This window comes from Pelmatolapia mariae, linkage group LG1, assembly GCF_036321145.2.
Source record: "Pelmatolapia mariae isolate MD_Pm_ZW linkage group LG1, Pm_UMD_F_2, whole genome shotgun sequence".
NCBI lineage: Eukaryota > Metazoa > Chordata > Actinopteri > Cichliformes > Cichlidae > Pelmatolapia > Pelmatolapia mariae.
The window spans coordinates 36240660-36261676 of NC_086227.1; the positions used below are offsets into that span (position 1 = coordinate 36240660).

Consider the following 21017-nt stretch of genomic DNA (forward strand, 5'->3'; position numbering starts at 1 on the left):
ACACTACCACATTCTCCAAAGGTCAAAGACATGAAGAGATTTAATTGCATGGCTCACTGTCAACCCTTTTATTAAAACAAGTCATTATAGCCTGAAAAGGTTCATTTTTGTTAACCTATTCTCTCCACTGCTTGAAGTCAACGTACTTTTTTTGTGTGTGCAGATTTTGCTACCATTTTGCTGTGGTCAGTTAACAACAAATAGTTTTGAGGCAAAGATGGAAATTCTGTCACAGGCTTAATGTTAACTGCATCTTACCTGATAGGGCTCCCAGTAGCATCCGGGTCCCTGGCAGTGACTGTGCCTATGATCTTGTTGATGGGCGCATTCTCATCCACTTCTAATAAGTACATAGGTTTGGAGAAAACAGGAGGCTCATCTGAGTCTTCAACCACAATTTTCACTGTAGCTGTGTCCTTAAAGGGTCCATTACTCCTGGGTTCTGAGCGGATGTTGGTAGCTTCAACTTTGAGTGTGTAGTTTCTCTTGCTCTCATAGTCTAAAGGCTGTAAATGAAAAGATGAAACAGAAGTTTTATTTCAATTAAATAACACTGCACCAAAATGTAATGTACAGTACAGGAGTAAAAAGTAGAGTGGAGTGCAAGTGTTTAAGGATTGTATATCCTCGGCATTGATAACTTTAATACTGATTGTCATTCAACGTAAAACTGAACACCCTTGACATATGATCAAGACACATGGTGTTATATTATGTATTCAGATAATGTTTTAAGCTTTTGAAAAAAATACTAAATTGCGGCTGGTGTTTGAAAGGTATGGATGTTCACTATGCAGTAAGGGTCCAATGAAAGACAATGGTGGGTTTTACTATGTGACATGTAAGAGCCTGTGTTTTTGGAGCTGGAGTATAGAGAACCTACATTTACCCTTTTAATCTAATTAACTATATACAATCCAATTAATATTACCTCGAACTCTGCCAGGTTATAAAAACATAAAAAGAGTCTAAAACAACTTTTTATGTTTGATAATTAGATATATTTCTCTAATGTTCTTAAATGTAAAATTTTAAATAATTAAATAATTTTATAATAATACATTATTTTAAAAAATATGGTATAATTAATGATATTATTATAATTAATAATAATGTATTTGGTGTAAGGTACCAATCAATCAATCAAAAAATCTAATAATGTTATCATTAAATTATTAAAATGTAAATAAAATGGCTCGCACATATCTCATCAATCACACACAATATCAATATCAATGCACAATATAAAAAAAAAATCTATTTATCTAACATTAAAGTGGCGAGAACCAAAGTAATATTTGTTTTTCACGTGTCCCCAAACCCCTGGCAGCATCGGTGCCGAGACCAGTAAATCACACTCAAAGTCTCAGCGTGTAAAAACTTACCGTACTCTAAAAGACACTTGCTTTAACCTGCTCTAAGCATATTCATATTGCACACAGACATTATTTTTGAAGAGATGGCTATTGTGACTGCCTATGATAATGTCTAAGCTATTTGTATATTCTAACAAGCCATTTTATTTGGCCAGAATTTATTTCAACATCACAACACATCAATTAGTCACTGTGCAATTTTCACAGTTATATAACCTGAAAATATTTTTCAACCATTATCAACATGAAAGAACACAAATCTCATCGCTAAAGCTTTCAGTTAGAGTAGATTATTGGCACTTTCATACTGCTATCACAACCAGCTCACAGAAAGTAAATGAGACAGGTGTTTATAGAAGACTACCAATGAAAGAAGTAATTTTACAAAGGGAAATAAAAACACTTTGTACAGGAACATCTCATTGTGTGACTCGAATATCTATTTAATCTTTTTTTTTTCCTCAATTGATGGCCCATCATTAATATTTCAAAGAAAGAGGATAGTAACAATTTTACTCTCTTGGCATCTCTGAGGGCACCCCAGACTGTCACAATTTCATTCTGAATCACCTCTGGTCGCTCTCATACTACTAGAATAATGGGATCAAGTCACTTCCACGCTCCATAACCAGGATTTATAGGGAAATCAAAACTGGGCCTTGCCGCTTGAGGGGACAAGAGCTGGCTTGGGGGAGAGAGAAGGACTTGGAAGAGAGAGATGAACAAAACGAGAAATGTATTCAGTTAGAGAAGGTAGGAGTGAGCAAGAGGAATTGTCCCTGAGCTCCTAGAGGGCCAGTGTTGAGAGATCAGGGGCCAGAATGGGCAGGTGGGTGGAGGGGTGTCTTGGGGCCCAGCTTTGAGACACCAGCAAGAGCTGGAGGGACCCTGGAAGTGACCTGAGGCTCTGACTTCCACACTTCTACATTTCTGTCATCAGGCCACTAGTAGACCAAAGGCTCTGAGGCCTCTCCACGGTCGGAGGAGCTCTTTGGAACACTCATTATTAACCTCCTCTTCTTTTCCTCCTCACCCTCCTCCTCACTTGACACCCACCCTCTTCTGCCATCCCTTCTTTTTCTCTCTCACTGATCCTGCCTTCTGTGCTGAGAAAGTACAGAGTGTGGCTGGATCTTGAGCCAATGGATTACGCTTTAATTCAGAGGTAGTGGAGAGTAAGAGCTTGTATAATGTTTGGCTGGACACTTGAAACGATTCTATGGAAATGGAGAAATGGGGAAGACCTAAATTTTAATATTAATTATTTTTGGAATGGCATTTCATCTGTATATCATTATCATCTCAGCAAACATTTTGGTCCATTAAAACTGTGGTTTCATTTTGCTTTTTTAAATTTAACACAGATATATGTAATTAAATTATGTTTTAGCAAATGGCTACTCTATCCTTTAGCAGGTAAATGGAATTATGTTGAGGTTAAAAAAATTATATGAGTCTAACTTTGAGAAACCAATTCCATATTATAAAGACGGTGATTATTGCAGGCTTAAAAGTACTTTTCTGAGCTGCTTCTTATTTATATAGCACCAATGGCACTTAATATTACAAGCTTATGACCCAACAAGCTTACAAAGAGATCCCAACAATCACACAACTCTCTATGAGCAAAGACTTAGTGACAGTGGGAAGGAAAAACTCCCTTTTAAAAAGACGAAACGTCCAGCAGAAACGGGCACAAGGAGAGGCAGTTATCTGCCACATTATTGTAAACAATTGGGGGTGAGGGGAAAGAGGAGGTGGCAGAGAGAGACAGGACAAGAGGCAAATTTAGGAGAGAGAGTTTAGCAATTGCTAATGTTTAAAGAAAAAAATGAGTGAAAAGGAAACATCCAGTGCATTCTGGGACATAAGCATAATTAGCATAACTAAGGGAGAGTTCAGGGTTACCTGCTCAAGAACTAACTGTCAGCTTCATGAAAAAGGAAAGTTTTCAGCCTAATCTTAATAATACAGAGGGTGTCTGTCTCCTGAATCCAAACTGGAAGCTGGTTCCACAGTATAAGGGTCTGACAGTTTATGTGTCTGCCTCTCATTCTACTTTTAATTTTGCTAGGAAACAAAAAATAAGGCTGCAGTCTGAGATTAAAGTGAACTTGGTATAAGTACGGCAATTTTCTTTCTTTACAATATAGTTACTCACTAATACTACTACTCACATGGGTTTGCTTTTCTCTTATTAACATATTTCAGTATAACTCCCATGTGATATTATGTAGAAAGAACTCATTACATTTGTTTCCAGTGTCCTAACAGCAAAGAGGAAGAGAGAGGCTTTGAGGCATATTTAATTATACCAAATCCACTTTAAGGAAAACATAGTTGTAAACAGCTTCTTTAATTACCCTTGTTACTAAGTAATTTTAATTATTTTTTGATACAAATTGCAAAATCAAATAAAGCATCTATTCAAACTTCTATTTTAAAACTATTTAATAGCATGAAAACAGAATGCAAGTCATATTATGACCAGTTCAAATTATTAATTCAATAAACGAACACAGTGCTTTCACTGAATAGTCCAGGGAGAGCCACTTTGATTTTTATTAGCATGCATGGCGGTACTGTTATAGAGCTAGTGTTGAGAGATTCATGAGTGCAAAATCAAATGAGTAGAACTACGAGACATTACGCAGCAAACTTTGCATAGTCAAGCTATATTCTCCAATGTTCCCACCAAACAACATAGCTTAATTGAACATCTGCGAGTATTTAAAACAGATAAAGAAAAGGCACAAACAGCAAAAGAAGAATCGTTCCTGCTTTTTCAGTGTTAACACTATCTTTGCTGTCGTGTCCCACCCCACTGTGTCATTCTTCTTTCTCACTCAAGCGTTAGCATCAAATCAGTATGTACACACAGGCCATTTAGAGACTTCAAAGTTCAGCACTGGCTGCAGGGGTGAAAGCTCAGCATCCCACTAACATCTCTCGACAGGCCTGGGGGCTAGTAGATAAAAAGCTTAAAACTCAAACAGAAAAGAATCTCTCCCCCGGTTTGTGCCTCTCCAGCCTCAGATCAATATGATTTAACCTTGGCGCAAAGTATCTTTAATAATTTTAATTCTGCATTAGATGAGAGTTTGTAGACGTGTTCCCTTGTTGACAGAGACTAGGCGTGTTTGGGAAAAACCGTTATGTTAAAGGTTTAATCTGTCACACTGGATGGTGGATAACTGGTGAAGGTACAGAATAGAAGAAGAAAAGTGAAACAACTGCTTCGTAAATTCCTTTCAACTTGAGACACTGTCATCTGGAGGGATGAGAAAACAGTAAGTGTGCAAATGTCTTGCTACTTTCCCAGTGCATTATCATCTATCTTGCTTCAGTTATGTAGGCAGCCAACTCAGGGCCACAGAGAGAAAACTGAGTAGACATGGGAAGACTGAGTGTCTCTGTGGGACATGGAAGTGGAGGTTGCCTAAAAGACTAACACATTTGACATTTGCTTTGTCAACAGTTAGAGATTTTATGACTTTGTGTCAAGTTTGTTCTGCAGCGCTGATGTTTTCTTTAGTGGCAATGAATTGTAGTCCCAGCAGATTGCCTTAGCTCTTATACATTCCACCCCCCACACAGTTCATTGTTCACACTTTGACAAAGTCACACCACATGTCCTTGGGGTAATGTCATTTTACATCACAACGCAAAAGCATTGTGCATTTGAATGATATGTAGTCCTCGGCAGACACTGAACCAACCATGACTTAAGACTTAAAAACCTCTCCATCAATCATGTGTATGATTCAGTCTATGTAAATATCTTCTCCCAAGCTGAGCTTCTGTGGACTTTGAATATATAGAATACATACATATATAATAGATATATAAATAGCATGTGCTGTGGTATGTTTGATATTGTTGAAATCTCAGTTTGATTTTCTACAGATGTCCTTGTGACACAGGTGCATCCAGATTTTCCTGCAGGTTATTAAAATGCATTGTATTTTTCAAATTTGAATTTAGTATACTTCTGTATTAAGCACGATATGGGAGGGGGTGCTCTAAGTGTTTACAGGCAAGTGATGACATCTAAACTTCTCAAGCTCTGAACCTGGAGGAAATATTGATATTCAGTGGCTAAAAATGTACAATAATGTATAATACTGTGTGAAAATTGCTGGGATACTTATTCTACTAGCAGCAAGGGATGTGTCTTATATGCTGTACTGTTGGCCTGATGTACTGCCTCGAGGTGAAAGGTTACATTTTGTGACAGAAATAATATTCTTTGATTTTTCTCAAAACCATACATCTGAAAACATCTTGATGAACGATGAGCATTGTCTTTTCTTCTCTAAAATATTGCAACTGTACCTTTGAGCAAGGCGATTAACAAGCAACTGTTTTACTAAAGTTGCTTTGGGGCCAAACTTTCGCACTGCAGTTTTGTGTTCAGTCCATCTGCTCTTATGGTGATGATGCCAGCAAAACTGAATTTGAGCAAACTTTGAATGTGGGCAGAACAAATTTACAATATGTACTAGTTTACCTTGGGCTAAGAAAAATACAGCTAAATGGACTGTAATGCAAAATAAAAGTGTCTTCTCTCAATTCTTAGTCCAACGTATTCTCCAACTTAATGTCCATTCACACACAGTCTGCATTACTTCTGGCAAAAACAATATTGTTAAAAATTACCTTTAAACTTATTCCTACTATTTGCTATTTATCTTCTTTCATAGATTTTTCTGAATAAAGAAAAGTAGGTTTTAGAAATGTGGATCTTTTTTTAGAAATAAAAAATTGCTCCTTTAGCCTCCAAGCTACTCAGGGGGAAGGCTTCAGTGTTTAATATTTGATGGTGTACTGTTGAGTACTGCCTTCTCTAAAAGCATATATATGAAAAAAAAAATCGCTAGAAGAAGTACAGAAGAACGAGACCTACTGAGAAGGGGATTTAAATATCAATCTTTATACTGTATTGACTTATATGTATGGGAAGTAAAATAACTGATTTACTTAAATTGATTATAGAAACAGAAAAGAAAGAGACAGAAAAAAGCCAATTAGCTCTTATCCTGACATCATCCAGGTCTTACTTTTCTGAGCTGTAGAATCCCTTCTTGTGTCGTTGCATTCGTAATAATCTCAAACACGCCTTGGTCATCTCCTTCGATGATGCTGTACGTCGACTTGGCATTCTCACCGATGTCGCGGTCATTTGCTTTCACCTTGCCACCCTCTTTCCCTAATGGTAGGTCTTCAGGGATCACAAACTCATACAAACCTGAGGATGAACAGACACAGCTTTTTGGTTTCTAGAAATGTTGATCAAATTAAGCACAATTACGGAAGCATATTACAGTACTGCATCATCATTAGACATTTCATAGTTAGAGGAATTAGTTTCCGAGGAGCACATTTGATGAAATTTACAAAATAACATTTATTTTTCCTAATTATTACCAATCAGAGAAATACTCATTTAGAGCGGCAGTAATTTCTTTTCCCTCTTTATTCAATTTGGGATGGGTAAGGTTATGAAGTTACTTACTTTTAGAGAACTTTGGTGGATTGTCATTGATGTCTTGTAGTGTGATGCTGACAGTAGTAGTTCCAGACAAACCACCCATGTGACCTCCCATGTCTTTAGCTTGAATGACCACCTGATAATCCTCTCTCATCTCACGATCCATCCCATGCAGAGCAATTCTTATGGTTGCTGGAGGTGAAACAGTTCATAACACATTCAAGCAATTATAAATATGACTGATATACTCTGCACATAATTGTAATGATGCTCACGTGAGTAAACGTAAGGAAGCTCAAGGAAAAGAAGGCATGCAGTCACCTTCATGCTCACATTATTCCCCAGTGCATTATTGCATTATTTTAGACCATGACCTTACTAAACATGAACCCCATACCCAGCAGGGGTAAAGATTTCCCTGCAGGCTTAGTCTCAGAAAAAGCACCGTCTGAGTGAACGTAGTGAGGTGCCCACGACTGAGCCAGTCGCAGCACTGAGAATCAGCTGTGTTTGTTTTTGAATGTGTTGTTCCACCGTCTGAAGTCATTTGTATTCTGATTGAGTGTGAATTATGCTGTCTGTCTTGTATAATCTTGAATATTGTATGCAGAATGGACCTTATTGACTCTGCCGCAGCACTGAATATAAAAAGGGCTCAGCACCGGCATATACGGATAATCCACTCAGGAAACAGAGGCCCGCAGGATCATCAAATGAATATAAAACCCCTCATAAAAGCCAGGCTTTGGCATGACACCCTGCCTTGGTCCTGAGCTGCCTCAGACAATGATAATATGCTTGGCTATGATGGGAAACATGGGAGGGGTTAGAATGTTGTCTGTGTCTGCATTTTATTCTTCAGATAGATTTTTCCTCAGAGAAATTTCAGGGTCAGTTGTGCTTTTGGAGGTCACACACGACACAGACGATTTAAACCAAAAGAGAAAATGAAGGACAAGAGTTGGACACCTCTTCAGTAAGACTGTACTGAAAAAACCAATGCCCTTGTTGTTCGAGTAATTTATTAAAGGAAGTCTTTTTCAACTATGTTATTATTATTTTCACAAGAAAAAAATACATTTAGTGACTGTGGGGTGAAAAGACCAATGTGACTTGGACCAGTTGATAACACTGGGGTAATTGATTACTACTCCCATGTTCTAACCTTGAACGAGATTTTTCTGTCCACCAAATGTGATGTCTTGATTTTTGCTCTTGTGTTTTCTTAACAGTAATTCTGCTTGACTTTTTTTCCTGCTTCTACAAACAATTGAAAGTGTAAAACTTACATTTCAAATTAACTCATTTTCTAATTAAATAATTGTATAAAATTTAGTTATTTTGTGTTGAAGGGTTCAATGTACTTTATTTTTGTTATTTATTTATTTTTGTTTAACAAAGGTTATTTTCTGGCCTGGATGCACAATATCAGTCCTTAACCAATGGGACTGTTTGTCCCGCCTTGACTGTTCCTGTTTGGTTACGCTAGTAAGGCTGCTTAGCCCACACCCGCCATAGCTGCACCTGTAAGAGGAACGTGGTTGCTGATTTGGAGACCCGAAGCTGTTTTTATGAATACACAGTGCTTTGCACTGGTGAGTAACCGAACTGTTATAGCCGCTGATCGGCTTGCTGAAATAATAATGTTGTTTGCTTGGGAAACAAATGCTAACGGTGAAGGTCCTGTGCAAGTAGCTAGCGGGTACTATCTAAACTCACAATCCTGTTTGTTAACTGTTAGCTGAGAACTTAATAGCTATTGTAGGCTATTGTAAGTTAAGGAAAAACAGCATGCATACCTGTTGCATTGAAATGTTTTGTTGTGTTATTTTTATTCACCACTGCTGTTAATTAACAATGAGGAGAGTATACTGATTCTGCTGCTTTAAAGGAGCAGTGTGGATTAGATCTATGGAGCTGATTAATTTTAGTTTTATGATTGGTGATCACTACATTGCCAGGTAACGCAAAACATTTTGAATTTGATAGTTGTACAATGCGTTAGAAACAGAACTTGAATTTGAAACAGATTCTCTTCATGCTTTGTTCCTTACGCAGAAATGTTTATGGATAATTGTTAGTTAAGTGTGTACAATGTTCATTTGGAGTAACTCTGACCTCACTCTTAGGTCAGGTTTTTTTGATTTGGAGATCGAGGAGCTGAGACTCCACAGAGAGCTTTGAATTACAGACCTTCTGGAAAATCCATAGAAGAAGAATGATCTTCCATTGCAATGGCAAGCAAGTCACAGCCCATATGGAACTGAATCTTGCAGTCTGGTTGCCTGAATTGTGGTAGGACAAACTGTGCAAATCATACATCAATCATCAGATTGAGCTCACACCAATAAACTGCCCAGATCACCTAGCAGGCCTGAACTGGATCACACTGACAATTTAAAAGACCCGGGTCTAACTTTCTTTTTTCTTTTTTTTGGGTCTCTGTGTGCGCACACTATTTTGGTTATTGTTGTTAGTTGTAATACAGTGCACAAAAAATTTCTAATACAACTAAAGCATTGCTTCATCGTTTATGTGGTTGTGTTTTAATTGTGGTGTCCTCTTGGCTCCTGACGTTCCTGAAGTCTTCTGATTTGGCCATCGCTTATTATTTTTGTTACAAACATACTATATATAAAATTATTGAGGAAGCATCTTGGGTAAAACCAAACTTGTACATGTTTGTACATTTAGTAAACAGCATTAAGTGTTACGTCAACAAAATAAGCTTGAAAACATTAGAGAATCTTTTTTTTTTTTTTAAAGTGAAGTAGAATGATATGAATAGAGCTATAGATGATTACACCAAGGACACACTTGTGATATTATCTGAAGGAATAATTACAGAACATCTATTTGAAAATTTTAAAAAAGTAACACAAGAATACAGGTATTGTGTTACATGTATATACTCTCTCTTAGGGTGTACATGGAACACCCTAAGATGGTCTCAAAGATGAAGTGTGTAAAACCAGCATTTCATCAGCATCACCAAGTCATTGCAGTTTTAATGAATAGGCAGATATTATATAGAGAAATAGGATTTTAAATTACTTCTCTCTAATTTTAGCTCTGAGCTCTGATGCGCAATAACAAGGTAGACCTACCACCCGAAATGCAAACAAACAAATCAATAAGGAAAAAGAACTACACAAACAAGTTACTTGTCCTCCACACACACACACACACACTCTTCCGTCATCCTGCTACAAGCAACACCGTCATCTCTGTTGATCATCGTTAATTATTCAAATTAATTCCTAATCACTGAAAAGGGAAGATACACAAACACTCATTTCCATAGATATTTGTTTCAACTTTTTTTTTTTCATCGACCATTAACCAAGTGATGAATTGGGGCATGATGTTTATTTATTTATTGAATGCTTTTCATTTCCAGTGTGGTGTTGTAAGTGTCAAATGCATTCTAATGGTTGTTTTCCCCTTACCTTTTATTTTTCATTAACATTCATTAAAACATCTGGCTCACTTGAATGAGCCATCTGCATGTGCACAGTGATCACACAAAGCATGAATGTTAATCCTTAAACTGTCCATTCAGCCCCTTCTCGACAGCCACGGTCCGGCTGTAGAATCTTCGAGATTACGACACCTATACCAGTGAGGACAAGCCCGGTTTTTATGTGTTGTACTTATGAATGTTCATTCTAATTATGTACATAAATTTTGAGTCCTCCTTTCTTGAAGCTTGTTTATTGTGTGTTGTTTTCCAAATTGTGAGCCGTCGATTTCCATCTCATTTCTTATTAATGTAATTTCACCATTATTTAATCATATTGCTTACAGACACATGTTAAAAAGTCAGCTGAAAAAGCAATTAAAGATCCAGTCTAGAATATGTTTTGAGATAACTTTATGCATCATGACGCTGCTGAAGAGTCTGCCTTGTGAAAGGAAGAAGTAATTATTATCATTGCCATTATTTGGAATTCATAACCCAGTGATGTTATGGACCACAGCATCATAGGAGTATTGGCCCATTTAGTACTTAGGACTTGAAGTCAGCTGAGCAAAACATGCAACTCACTGATGCAAAGCTCTCCTCATATAAATCTAATTTGGGTTTCAATAATGAATTCCACGCAACTCATTGTGGAACTGTACAGTACTGTTCACTGTTCAAATGAGTTGACGTTACTTATCCAAGTTAAACCTCATTGCTTGATTTATCCACTGAAAAAAGTTGGAATTGTATCTTTAGCCACATACATTCCCACTGTGGCCAAAGCACTTGCTGATAGGGGGTCATATGATTGTTGGGGTTTTCTCTGTTTTCTTTATAATATTGTAGGATCTGTACCTTACAATATTAAGCACCTTGAGGGAACTGTTGTTGTGATTTGGTGCTGTATAAATGAAATGAAATTGAATTGAATTGAAAATGCATGCAAATTCTATCCTTCCTTTTATAAAAGGTTATGAATGTATAAGGTCCATTTAGTATTGTTCAGTGCCATCCTGAGTGACTGAGTACAAAAGCCATGGTTAGTTAATTTATTATAAAGATCCCCCTTAATTAATACTGCCAATATACAATATTTTATGTTTATTTCATAAAAATATTTTTGCATACTTGGATAGTCTTTTTGTTAAATCAAAATATATTATGAACCAGTGTGTGTGGACTGTATTTGTGTTTCATTCATTTCTATCAAGTTGCTCCATTACATTCATATCTATTGTTTCAATCAAATCTGTACACCCCTTGGAACAATTACAATGCTCCCAGAAAAAGACATGTTTGCCACTGCGTATGGTATAAATATTGAAACATAAATGTACATAAATGAACAGCTGTAGAGGGGAATTGTAGCAAAAGGGAGTGAGCCAGGAAGCCACATTTAACAGCAGCCCCGTGCAGCAATAATCTACAAGCATAAAAAAACAGATGGTCTGAGTTACCTGCAGAACTAATGTTTTTACACAACTTTTCAAGCTATAACATTGTCAGGCTGCCTTTTACAGATATGTAATTTTGTCTCTTACAGCCTTGCTGAATAGAATTGAAGTTGCATGATAATGCAGACATACAGCATTTGTTATAATAGTTAAGTGTCAGACTATATCCTCTTTTAGTCCTTTCAGAAGTGTTTGCACATTATGCATAAATGCAATGCAACAGACTGCTATCACCTCAGGTGGGCAAGCAGGTGGGGAAGCCGTTGCATCTCCACCTGTTGGAATTAGTACAACCTGTAGCACCTGCTAGCAGTGCACATGTTAAGAGCAGGATCTCACTCTCAGCTCTTCTGTTAGTATTTATTTTGTATTTGAATCCCAGGTATTGGCAGCACATAGATATGAAGTACCAGAAAGTCGACTACATTAGAAATGAGCAGTTCCAAACTAAACTAAACTTCCATTAAAATATAATTCAGAGTGGATAAGTATACAGCCTAAATAACACAATGGAGGGGAGGTTCCTTACAGTGTTTCATATCATGAATGGATCTTACTGCAAAATGCCACTTCAAGTCACCCACTGGTTTGCAGTGGGTTCAGTATCAACTCATAGTATGCATCAGTGTTTTATTATAGTGAGTTTAAATGGGAAAACAATTAAGCCTTGTAGTGACTACAAAGGGCTTAAAAAATCCAGTCAAGTATTAATGCAATTTTGCTGCGTAACCCTAAAACCTCTAAAATATTATCAGCTATTAAGTGAGATAACTTTCAAAATGTTTCAGTTACTGTTTAAACTTTCAATCTTTGATAGCTGATCAGATACAGAGTTGGGTCCATAAAGCTTAAAGCAGTCCCTGTAGTTCAGGTGTGTCCTTAAAATACTTGCATTTATGTATAAGCTTGACCTTGGTAAAGTTATTCCTGTCATTTGGACATACTTAACCAGAGACTTGTCCACATAGTGATAGACCACAACTTGACCTGAGATGACATTGTAAGCTCATTTATCTAACTCAAAGCAGGTAATGAAAAAGGACAGTGTTTAAATACTAAAAGGTTCTGGCCTGATGTGCATGGCACTGTCTAGAAGAAAAAGACTTATGAAATAATCCTTAGATGTAATCACCATCTCTCTGTAAAACCTATTTCTTTCCTTTTTGTCCCGTTATGAACGCTGTGTTCATTCATTGCATTTTGTAATACATTATGCTCTCCATTGGTTAGAAGCAGACAAAGGACTTGCACATTGTATTAGCTCCCATTAAATTTAATGAAGCAACGTTTTGATCTCACAGAAATCTTCGTCAGGCTTTGTCAAGCACACAACAATGAATAACAGCACAAAGGGCTTTGCCTGCCCCATAAAGGTGCCCTCCATTTTTTTTCTCCTTATTTAAAATCACTGTGATTACATGAGACCTATAAACTATTGCATGTTTCCTTTTTTTCTTTTGTTTTTTACTTAATATGCAATTAAATGTCATCCTGCACAGATGGCTCCTAAAAACAAAGTACCAAATTTGAAAATAAATGTTCTTAGTTTGCATGTGCAAATATTTTAAATGTATGAATTTTTTAACCCACATGATCGTTAACTCACACAAGACTTGGAATCTGAGGTTTAATCAGCTTTTCCTTCATGAACGCAATGGTATTTGATCAAACTAATACTTTAGCTTAAGCTTAAAATTCAGCAATTATCAAGAAATTAGACTTACCTGAGTTGGGGTCAACAGAGAAATATGGTTGTCCCTCCAGTATGCTGTAGACTAGTTTAGCGCTGTTTCCGTACACTGGATCATCGGCATCTGTAGCTGTTACTGTGATAACTGAGGTACCTGTGGTGCAGAAAGACAAATGTATAAACATCCCTACAGGAAATGATCTCCATGTCTCTGTAAACTAAAATGCTAAGTGCTGAGTGAATCCAGATGAGACTCTAGTCCCATTTATCCCATCTTGTGCCCCAATCACACAGGCCTAGTGCAAGTGGTTGCCAGAGGTTGCTGACAGTTGCTGTGAAATCAATTGCTAAAGGCCCATTCGTGGAGGCCTAGAGAACAATCCTAGTGACCACCTTTTGCAAGATATAAGTGTGTATTCTGCAACCATTAGCCTAGTTGAACCTAGTTGAGGTTGCTTGTTGCCATAAAATTGGTCATAAATTGGTCATTGTAGCTGGTTTCTGAAGTGGTCATTTACATGGAAAATTTATATGAAAAACACTGACTCGTCTGCAGACACTACCGGCCAAGTATGGAAAACTGCAATACAAACTGCAAATAAGAACATTTGTTCTGTCTTACTACTGCGACCGATACATTTTAAAGTGTGAAATTCCTGCTTTGGAAGCAAACATTCTCTTGCCGGATTGGATGAGTGTGTGCAGACATGTCAGTGTATTCCATTCAAACTATGGGTAACCGCAGCAATCTGTTAGCAGTAAAAACAATCACAAGGAAGTGTTTGGTGCAGCACCCAATTTGTGGGCGATTTCACATGGCATTCTTTATCAATTACAGCAATTAAGAATTACCTTCACACCATCAGTATTCAAACATAAATAAACTTCTTTTTTACACCAGCTTTATAAGGTCTTTATAAGTATAATGTATTCAAGGACATTCATCAATATTCCAAGTCAGTCAAATGCTCAAATCAGGAAATACAGTAGTGGCAATTCAATCCACCATTCACCTGTCCATTAAAAGGTATCAGGACAAAAAGAGCACTGAAAATCTTAATATAAAGAGGCAATTCGCGTAATTAAAATCATCCATTTTAATCCAAAGTGACCTAGCTCCTCATGAGTCTCAGGGTGAGGGAGAGCATCTGAGAAGAAAAGAGAAAAGAAGCCGACGTGCTGGCAGTGAGCAACATGCTGGCAGAAAGCTACAGATGGTATGGTAATTGTTTCTGTGAAAGATGTTTAGCGGTGTTCTGACAACAAAGTGAGATGTCCCCAGTCGCAGACGGCGGAGGTCCTGCCACAGGCACCTAAATCTGTCCACTGCAACTGAAAATGCTTGTTGCGCAAAGACCTGTGGCAAGTTAAGTGCTCTGGCTCCAGAACTCTGATTCAGATGCTCCAGCTATGGATTAAATAATGAAAAATAAATAAAATAAATGTGCCAGTTGTGATATGAGCAGTTGTTCCATAGTTTACAAAGTGTAACCCACAAATCAGACTTCTGTATTCTGTTGGTGTATCATCTTCTGCTACTTTTACAAGCACCGAAACAATTTTCATCAAGCCTGCTCACCAGTGTGCACCACAGTAATGACTTACTACTTCTAACCAATAAGGATTCAAACAATCATTTAATATTCAGATCGAATAGCTTGAGTAGTGTTTACCAACTGCAAAATAAAATGGGTTAAAAAATTACAAATAAGATGATTTTCGCATCCATGTGGTGCAGTTTTTGATCTTGTCTCCCATTTTATGCCGTCAGCTACACGTGTCACCTGCTGATTAATAGTCACAGCCGTGTCTGCGGTCTTGTAACAGCAAAACAAAGCAAAAGCCACCTTTGTACTCTAACTGGTGTAGCACTTTCACTGTTGCAACCCAATTATTTCACAGTGAGAGAACCTCAAGTGGTCCTCTGAGACTGAGGTGTTCCAGTAATTCATAGTCTTATGATGACCCGTGCTGTTGTGTTGCCAAGGCTTACCTTGTAAATTTCCTGAGCTTGTTACACCCCATGCCTTTTGCAGTGTTTAGATCATAGCAGATCAATGAGCTCTTTTTCTGTGTTTCTGCTCGCTGCACTACCAGTGGCAAAAAAAAAAAAGAAGAAGAAGAAAAGAACCAAAACAAAAAAACAACAACACCCAGCGCAACTTGAGCTTCAGCTGCTAATACACTTAAATAGATGCATTGCTTTAATCTGCTGAAACTGTCATTCACATGAACTGTTCTCAGTCTACATTAAATAGAAATGGGGCATTTCTCACATTTCAGTATCTATTAATGCTGCAAGCTCTACTCAACAGAAACTGCATGTGTGCTGAGGAAGAATCAGTATGATCAGTATGAGGGCCTCCATGTCTACAACTGACAACCCTGCTGGAGCACCTGATGTAAAGTGGAAATTTCCAACAAATGTGCTACATAAGTGAATAAAGTATTACATAAATTGGTTGACAGAATTTAAGGAAACATAATTATTTGAATTATATCTCACAGATGTGTGCATTAATCCAAATTGGAGCGCTCGTGCAGTATTTTCAGGAAGCAAATTATATCCTGTGTGCCATAGGTGTTTGCCAATTGTCAAATGAATAAAATGAAAGACAGCAAGGAAATTGCACCTCCCTTTTTCAGAGATACAGAGCCTTATCTGCCTTAAAGTTAAATTACTACTACTACAGAGGGAGGAGGCAGCCATCTACACATCCCTAATTATGAAAAGTACCTTCGTACTTCTAAAAGGTGTCTGACTATTGCAAACAGGCTTTAGAAATTCAGTTACACTATGGATTGAAGTAGGGAAGTAGGGGTAGGAAAAAAATCTTCATAAAAACAGTGGAACCAGTGAGGCATGAAATAGCTCCCTCTTTCTTTCCCTCCCACAGGGGTAAAATGCTCCTCACTACCCCTGATAAAAAAATGAGGGATTAGGAAAGCCAGTGTTTTGGTCCTGTTTCAAATCAGTGCAGATTAGCTCGTCCTTCCCCTTGATAATGCACAGAGAATTCAGGGACACTGCAGAAATGGATGCAGCTGTAGGCCAGGCAATGGGCACAGAAACTCAATTGTAGGAGGAATATTGTCTCTGGCTTTTATTTGAAGCCTGTAGCATTGTGGCGACTACAATAATAGCAACACAACACCTACAGTATAAATGTCCAGGGATGAAAAATATGAATGGTTGCTAAAAACAAAAAACATGCAGGAACGGATTAAGGATGTAAAAAGCCTACAATGGAATATGAAAACTATTCAGTGGAATGTCTTGCACACATCTTTCTTCCTCAAAAGTGTTGCATATTCTTGGTCAGACCTGTTACATATATGGAAGAAACGTGTAATTGCGCTATTTGGTGTCTAAAGGGATTTGTCTCACCTGTTTCCTACTGCTTAGCACATGCAAAGACACAGAAAGAGTGCACAGAAGCTTCTCCTGGGAAAGCAAATCTCCCTCTATTGGTTTGGGCAGTGGCCCGCAGGGGAATGCACATTAAGCCTGTATGAAAATACAGCCTGCGTTTACGGGTGTTTTCCCACGTTAAGTGTAATCTCATTAATCATGTTCTGAAGTTCACAGGATTTAATACCACACCAATAATTTAAACACAAACTCATTCTCAAAGGACATCATTACTGTACAGTGTGTGAAAATTTACAGCCATAGTGTTTTGGTTGAAGGGCATGTGGTGGCTAAAAGGTTCCTTGTGATAAAGACACGGGGGTCTATCCTTATGTTTTACCAAGCGACAGAAATAATAGGGCTCACACTTCCTATTTACTCTGTACACTGGCTCGGTGATAGGAAATCAATAGGAATCTTTCTTGAACCAGAGAGGGGATAAATTGGGAAATGCAGCCCAGTGTGACACACAATGGCTGCGGAAGGACGCTGCGGCTTATTTTCAATAACACATTGTACTGTAACACAGCTTGATCTGTATGGTCTGCTTATTTCCTTAGAAGAAATATAAGTATAATCAAACAGACCAAAGTAGTAAAACTTGCTGTGCAGAACAAGGAAAAAAGACAAAGTTTTAGCATTAAAATCTTCTGAAGCTTTATCTTCGAATCAAGATTTTTATTTTACCTGTCAGCAGAATCTTCACTTTTAAACCACAAGATTTCTGTCAAAAAGAAAGCATTATTAAGTGTCCAGAAATGTGAAAGTTCCATTATTATGCTCATTTTCCACAACTAGGATATACTGTAGGATCAGCTGCTCTACAAAAACCTTTGCCCAGTTTCTGACACTGCACTAAGTCTTCATTATAATGTTTACTGCATACACATACTGGTTGCATTTTCTAACTGATAAACTCCTCTTTTTCCTTTATTGCCCCAAATTCACCCTCAGCATGCTTAGTACAATTCAGTAAATCGCACCGCAGGAAAGCACTCCTGAGTTCAAGTACCATCACACCTATAATCACTCCAAAGAATGTGTCATTACAGTTCATTTACTAGCACTGGAATGCTACAATTCTCCTCCACATCTGTCTGTCCAACAAGCATGGCAGCTGTGTAACATCTCAGCTCTTCTCAGCTTGGACCAGCTCAGAACCGTGAAGGGTAGAAGACAGGGGGCATTCATATGTATGCAGGCACTGAGCCATGGAGAAGGGATATCACTGAGGCATGGGGAGAGCTGTGGGCTGCATGAGGCGTGGGGCTAACAGTGCCCTGCTGTGAGCCCTACCCGGGTAAAACAATACTGTTTATGTCTGACTGGCTTTACACTGTGGGTGTTGAAAGAGAGAGAGAGAAACCAGGATGGATAGACAGAAAAGAAGATGGGCGGTGTACACATAAGTGCACAGAAGATTAAATGGCTTGTTGCTTAATATGCAGATTAGGGCTGCCACAAACGATTATTTTGATAGTTGACTAGTCACCGATTATTTTTGTGATTAGTCGACTAATCAGATCATGCATCCATTGGATGTACAACGTACAGCTTATTGCACCAGCATGCATCTGCTCTTATATAACTATCATTAGCTTACAGCTTTAAGTGTTTAAGGTATGTGCTAACTAAAAATAAAGACAAGATGATAGTTTATTGAATTTAAATGAAATTTGCAGATTGTTTCAGTGAAGTTTAATAAACTCAGCCGTCTGCTCCTTGCTATCTAAAATATAACAGGACACCGGAGTATATTCTGGAGCATCTCACACTTCTGATAATCAGTTGTCTGCTTAACGTTTATTCAGCTGTGTAAAAACTACAACTTTAATCTCAGCCAAACCGATTTACTCTGGAACAAATAAAATACTGAAAAAAGCCAAACAATAACATTTTTAAGTTATCTAAGTGACTTATATATCATGTTTAACCTGAGTAGCGAAAGATGGCAGTGGGTTTGAAAACGATTTGCCGGGAGTCCGGTGTTCTCACCGGCTCTAGTGAGCCTTGAATTCCGGCTAGCTATCGAGCTGGTGGGTAACAGACGTCTCCGAAAACGTTGGGGCGCTTTTGAAAATATGTGGTGTCTTGATTATGGGCAGAAATCTGTGCCATCAGAAACTGAATTTGAATAAGTTAAATTTGAATCTGAATTGTAACTTGAATAAAAGCTTTTGAAAACTGAATTTGAATTAGTCTAATTTGAAATTGAATTTATGGTTTGAAAATGATCATCACTAAATTGAAATTGAATTTTATATATTGAAAATGAATTCATTTGCTTTGAAACTGCATTTTATCCTTTAAAAATTCAGCTCTCGAATAATTTCAGTTTCACTCTCACCATTCAGTTTCAGTTCTACAATTCAATTTCAGTTCCAAAATTCAGTTTTTTGGAACTTACTTCCGGTTCCGGTTCAAGAGTAAACAAGCGCAGATTAATAGAACTACGTTTTACCAGCGGGCCGAAAGTGTTACTGACGGGAATCTACAGCGTCTTGAGCTGAATTAAGACTTCAGAAGTCATTCGTCATGTCGAATGACCAGCGGATAAACTCTCAGGTTGGTAATAAATGTATTAGAACAAGCGTCATGTTAACAATTGATAGCCGTACAATAACTTTTATGCTTATTGTAGCTGTTAGCTAAAAACGCTAATTTAGCCTAGTTTGCCCTGATTTAGCTTTGACAAACAAATATGATCGACTGTTTCTAGTAGAAATCCAAAGTTGTCATCTTGTACCCTGTCAGAGCCCTGTATGCTTGCAGAGACCCCTACAGTAGGGAAACATGCAAAACAGCGTCCAAACCTTTGTATTTCAGCTTTATTTATGTCTCACACAGCATCCCAACTCTTTAGCTAACTTAATAACTTTAGCTAAAGTGAATAGTTAGTCTAATTCATTAGTGCAGCATTACTGGATCACCTGTTTGAAGTGATACAATATGATATACAACTATCACTGAAGCAGCAAACTTCTTAATAAACAACACTTCTCATTCTCTAAACGTTTGGCCACAGCTGTAGATTATACTATCAGTGCTTTTTCACTCTTGACAATAATTACGTTTCTAAATTCTCTTTGTGCATTTACAGGTAAACAATATCTAATATTTTATCTAAATGACTGCTTTGTCTTTGAAAAGGTAAAGAGCCTGAGGCCGGTGACAGTCCAGTTCTACTCCAAGTACATCCTTACGGTGGCTCACAGGACAAGGCCACATTCCTGTCCTGCCAGAGAGAAGAGAAACTTCAGAGTCTTCATGCAGTTCAACCACACCTGTCATATTCCATATGACAGGGGTCTCAAACTCCAGTCCTCGAGGGATGCATGCAACTTTTCCATGTGTCCCTGGTGCAACACACCTGAATACAATTAGTAGGTCATTAGCAAGAGTATAGAACTTGACTGCATGCTGAGGTGGCAACCCCTAACCCTACCTACTCAAGTAAATTTAAGTAAATATATGTATTTGGAAACATATACTTCTAAAATATTTTTATTGCACCATGTTCATTCACTCATGAGCTGCTGTAACGTGAATCAAATGGCTGAATTGCCAACTCAGCATGCATTCAAGTTCTATACTCTTGCTAATGACCTACTAGGTGTGTTGCAACAGGGACACATTGAAAAGTTGCAGGACAGCGGCCCTCGAGGACTGGAGTTTGAGACCCCTGCCATATGGTGTTCATGCAGTTTTCTACCCCACAGTTACAGCATGTCTGACTGCCTGTTCAGCATATGCAAAAATATATGAGTTTAAGCATGTGATGACAAAGGCCTTCCATTATGGTGTTTGTCATCACATGTCACAGACATCTGGATGATCATTTGGAATAAACAAAAAACTTGTTACTTCATCTTTTATCTTTATTATTATTGTTCTTATTTTACATTTTTCATTGTTAGGCATTAGGTTTATTTATAGTAGTCCTTTCCAACTTCTTTCCCTCTTCCATGTTACTGTGTCAGCATCTGTTTGGGGTTGGGAGTGGAACAGAAAGTAAGGAAATCCAAAGTGCCATTAAAACCAGGAGAGGTTCTTATATTTCAGAAGAAGGGATTAATTCAAAAGAAATGACCTCAATGCCATATTTTATTTAGGAACCCTAGAGAGCAC

At 37.7% G+C, this 21017-nt stretch overlaps 1 protein-coding gene across 2 annotated transcripts in view; it reads right to left on the reverse strand.

Moving 5' to 3' along the window:
* Positions 1–21017, reverse strand: part of cdh8 (cadherin 8) — a 98363-nt gene that overhangs the window by 20244 nt on the left and 57102 nt on the right. For both annotated transcript variants that reach the window (XM_063480253.1, XM_063480247.1), the window contains exons 4-7: positions 13512–13631; positions 6892–7059; positions 6437–6624; positions 259–506 (exon numbers count right to left, since the gene is read on the reverse strand). In XM_063480253.1, the coding sequence (XP_063336323.1) occupies positions 259–506; positions 6437–6624; positions 6892–7059; positions 13512–13631 (724 nt within the window). The remainder of the gene's footprint in view (positions 1–258; positions 507–6436; positions 6625–6891; positions 7060–13511; positions 13632–21017) is intronic.